Source organism: Amphimedon queenslandica, unplaced genomic scaffold, assembly GCF_000090795.2.
Source record: "Amphimedon queenslandica unplaced genomic scaffold, v1.1 AMPQUscaffold_13098, whole genome shotgun sequence".
Taxonomy (NCBI): Eukaryota; Metazoa; Porifera; class Demospongiae; order Haplosclerida; family Niphatidae; genus Amphimedon; species Amphimedon queenslandica.
The window spans coordinates 25154-29850 of NW_003546666.1; the positions used below are offsets into that span (position 1 = coordinate 25154).

At 34.2% G+C, this 4697-nt stretch overlaps 1 protein-coding gene across 1 annotated transcript in view; it reads right to left on the reverse strand.

The window, feature by feature from the left end:
- Window positions 1–3190, reverse strand: part of LOC109585227 (uncharacterized) — a 6941-nt gene extending 3751 nt beyond the window's left edge. The window contains exons 1-10 of the mRNA XM_020001220.1: window positions 3067–3190; window positions 2508–2798; window positions 1961–2230; window positions 1825–1916; window positions 1543–1774; window positions 1190–1492; window positions 1026–1142; window positions 742–885; window positions 513–694; window positions 379–432 (exon numbers count right to left, since the gene is read on the reverse strand). Coding sequence (XP_019856779.1) covers window positions 379–432; window positions 513–694; window positions 742–885; window positions 1026–1142; window positions 1190–1492; window positions 1543–1774; window positions 1825–1916; window positions 1961–2230; window positions 2508–2798; window positions 3067–3139 — 1758 coding nt within the window. The 5' untranslated portion in view covers window positions 3140–3190. The remainder of the gene's footprint in view (window positions 1–378; window positions 433–512; window positions 695–741; window positions 886–1025; window positions 1143–1189; window positions 1493–1542; window positions 1775–1824; window positions 1917–1960; window positions 2231–2507; window positions 2799–3066) is intronic.
- Between the last annotated feature and the right edge of the window lie 1507 nt (window positions 3191–4697).

Sequence of the window (4697 nt, forward strand, 5' to 3'; positions counted from 1 at the left end):
TAGAATGTGATATCATAATTTATAGTGGAGGAGTACAGCTCATGAATCTCATTATGGAGATAGGAAAATTAGTACACAATGACAGCACTGCATATTTTAAAATGCTGACATACAACCACACATCTGTTACATAATATTACATAATCCCGTTTCAATTAGTAAAATATAATACTTATTATTATACATAATAGTACCTCAGCCCCTGTAATCAAAGATTGCTTATCATTTAGGTCACATTGTTATCATAACATCATTAAATAACAATAAACATTATTCTTGCTATTTCAATAACAAGCGTACGCTAGACATAATTAGTAGACGGCAGCGTTTGGCAGTAAACAACGTAATATATGGCTTCAACTACAAATATAGCATTACCTTTTGTGGAGATGTAGTAGTGACACAAGAATTATTGTGTTGAACAGATTGTCCCTATAAATGGACAATAGAACAAGATGTTCACAGCATTGAGACCATTATAAAGTATATTGCATCATTCAGTAGTAACTTACATTCCTTATAGTTAGTAATTCATCAGCAGGAACATGATAAGGATCCTCTCCATTACCTTGTACTGGTTCACTTGTTGGACCTGAAGACCTTTCATCATTTGACACATCAATAGCTACTGGTTCAATAGATATCTCTTGATAATGACTTATCCCTGCTTGTGGTTGATGACAGGCAGCAATTTCTACATTATAAAATATTTATAGGCATAATAACATCTATATGCTGTACCTGAGTTCAAAATAACCCTTTTCTTTTTAGCTTGTCTCTTACACATCACAATCAATGTTACCACTATGAACATTATTACTATCAGCAATAAACCAGCACCAATCACTCCAAAAATAACATAAAGCATTGAATCACCAACTTTCCCTGAAATAACACAAACAAAATTAGTATGTTGGGGTATTTGCATGTGTAAAATGTTTCATAGTTTGCTCCTAGTTGGGCAATTCATGGTTTCAATTAGACTCTATCTATACAGTGTGTGTGTGTTTGTCATCCATTTGTACCAGGTGATGAGCTGCCAACAGTTCCAGAAGGAGACAGTGATTGGGGTGTAGTAGGAAGAGGAATATCAGTAGTAGTAGTAGTAGAATAAATAAAATTAACAGAATCAGTGGTGCCACCTGTTAATAAAAATGATAAATTAATATATTTCTATTGATTTACATACTGATGGAGGGAAAAGAAGTAGGAGCGATAGTGACGTTAACCTGTTTAGGTTGTACACAAGTCCATGGAGTGATGTACCCATCAATGACATTGTACACTGACACAGTATAAACCCCACTGGCTGATAAAGAAATCATTGTGCTATCAGATCCATTTATGGTAAGAGATTCATTCCTTCTGCTAACAGTGTGTGTAAATATCACATGACATCCATCAGCAGTTGATGATTCTTCATATACACATTGTACACTAACTGATCCATTTCCTTCAGCAGATACTAGTAGATCACCTACATTGTATATAGCTAAAAGTGAGAAGAAAAAATATTAATAAGCAATACAAAAACAAACTCACAAAAATTAAGGGTTTCTTCTTCTGCAATAAAGTTTGCACCAATAGAAAAATGATGTACATGAACAACAGCCATATATCTTTGACATGGTTTTAATCCAGTCACATCATACGAAAATGTTTCTTCTTTTCTGTCTATGGTAAAGTTCTCAGTTGTCTCTTGAAACTCTGCATTTCCTTCATCAGGCTTAACATAACCAGTTATTGTACAGTTACAAGACTGCGAACGACTTATCTGATCATAAATACTATTATAATCAGTATAATTATGAGCATCACACTTACCAGACTGGTGACATTCACACTAAAAGTACCATTTGTTTCGTTATACATGTAATTCACTGAACGACTTCCATTTGTAAAAGAAATATTGTAATCTAATCAAACAAAACTAAATGTGGATAACTTAATTAATACTTACTTGGATTATTGATAATAAATGCCCCTGTTATTGCTGCATATTGTACAATAGATGCAGTAATATTGGCAGTAAAATTAGTACAAGATACATTCAATTCAGTAGTATTCAAGAATACTCTAGTATTAGTTGTATTGATATAACTAGTGCCATTCACTAGTATATTATACATAGTAATAGCATTTTGAATATCATCAGAATAGAAAGAAGGAGGAGACCATGACAATAACTGATTATCATTAGACCATTGTATGTCTTCAACTGGTGATATTCCTAATAATTATAATAATTAATTAATTGGGTGAAGCTCACTGTGATGAAGTGTCTGTACGAACCAACCATTCGTCTAACTACTATTAAAGTTAAGTAATCTAATCTTTATGATGATTGCGTGGCTAGGGGCGGAGCCCAATATGTTTTACATTCTTTAAATTATAAGAAATTGAATATTTAGCGCATCTTTAATTTCAAGGTTGCATGCTAACCCATGAAAACAGTGAAATTTTTGCTCCTTGAAATTAAAGCACTATACGGTAATGTATAAACTAACCTCTTATTGCTAGCGTGGCACCAGAGAATACTTGACCAAAAGGTGAATATGACAGTATCTGACAAACAATCCCAATCCCATCATTATCAGGTAAACCAACAATAGTAAGTACTGATGATAAGTTACCAGGAGAACCAATATTAGTAACTGTTATGTTTCTTTGTTGTTTGACAGTTTCATTAAGAGAGCTATCATGCACAATCCATGCAAATAGATCACCAGTCCCTTGACAAGTAAATGTTGCTGTTGTATAAATAGGAGCTGTAACTGATACTGGAGGTACTGTAATGACTATAGAAAAAGCAAAACTAAATATGTTCTAAGATTGTTTTGAATAGTATGTTGCAGTTTCTTTTCTTGGCATTTTATTTCCTGGGTTTTTGTATTTTTGGGCGTACCACACACAAAAAACATTGAAGTACTGCCCTTACAGGATAGGTCATCTGACAGATCATATTATATCGGCATTCAATTCAGCAGGCCGGCCTGACCTAGTCTCGCGGCCAGCCTGACCCCGCCTGACACTCAATAAATTTAATTTTAGTACGTATCTGCCTACCAGCCGATTGGGCTATTGATAGCAATAATAGCCAGTAGAAGATAAAAAGACGTGTACGAGTCATGACATTCATGTAGCAACTAGTCCTTAGATAATACAAGTCCACTATTCTTCATCATTTTGTCCAGCGGCTTCATCCATCATCATTGTTCATCAAAAAACTGACTGTTATTCTAAATTTCTAATAATTGTAATAAAATTAATTTTAACTGCGTGTTTTATAGATGTGATCACGTGATTATATATCACGTGTTAACATTTTTTATTAGTCTGATAGTCTCGTTTTTATTGAATGCGTAAACAGTGTAACAAGTAAAAAATATTCCTATAATTGATTTCACCACCTTGCATAGCTGTGCACTTAGTAAGACTTGTAGAGGTTCTCTCTACCTTCAAATGCTTCTAGAGAAGTTTTTAGACAGTATCTCTCTGTTCTTTTGCTGTTAGAAAGCTCATAACTTTGTCCCGTAAGCAATCCGCCATTTTGCTTGCCATGGCATAGATATGTGCTATGGTCACACTCACTATGTAAAGGAGCGTGGGCAGGTGGTTGCTAAGGCTTGTTATTTCTCCAATACAACGTGCATAGAAGAAATGTAAGTGTGGACCATTATCTATGGTGTGGACATACAAATTATAGCGCGACGGTGAAAACCTAACCTATTGTTTAAAACCTATTAATAATTAATACAATAATGTTATTTTATACATAAAATAAATACCTAGTCCTTTGCCTACGCAAAGCTGGGCGAGGCCAATAATAACAACAATAATACTATAGATATTAGAGTAAATGAATTTTTTTCATTTACTCTAATATCTATGATAACACTAAAATCTGCTATGCTACGTTAACATATAAATATCTATGGTTAACACTCCACTCATTTTTTAGTGATGGAGATCATACAGATAAAAATTTAACTTATTATTAATTATGAATGATTACCCTATTTATAGTGGTTTCTTGCCAGTGGCGGAGCTGGAACTAAACTGATGCCCGGGCCCGGATGTTGGTGTGTCCACTTTCTAACCTTTTCTTTGGGTATTTTACTTGAAAAGTGCTTGCTAATTAGTATGCACTTGTTAGTACTCTGGTGAGGCTTGTGGTTGGCTTTATCTAAACTCAGGCAAGGAATTGCTTACATTGCATCTAATGAACTCATTATAGAGCTTTGATGAAGTTTAACTGATTCTGTCAGTGGAGCAGTCCCAACAATCCAATTCAGTTCATTGCCAGTTCCTTCACAAGTAAAACTTGCTGTCTCATAAATAGGAACAGTAACAGGGGCAGGAGCAACTGTTAGAACTAGAAGAAACAATGAAGTACATTCATCACACATTATTACCAGCTCCATCTATTGACAGGATCAACAAGAGTAAGACAGTGAAAGAAGACAAATCTAGTCTCATTTTTGCCTCTGACAATACTATTATGATAACATGCTTTTCAGATGAAAACAATATACCGGTATATAGCTATAGTGAATCAATGATGAGTGATTCTGATTATACTGGAGTATGAGCTGAGTGATTGTCATCTGAGTGTTCCTTTCCAATAACAATATACACAAAGTCATAATTCATGATTGGCCAATAATAATGTATAAGTTAGTAGATCTATTCAGTGA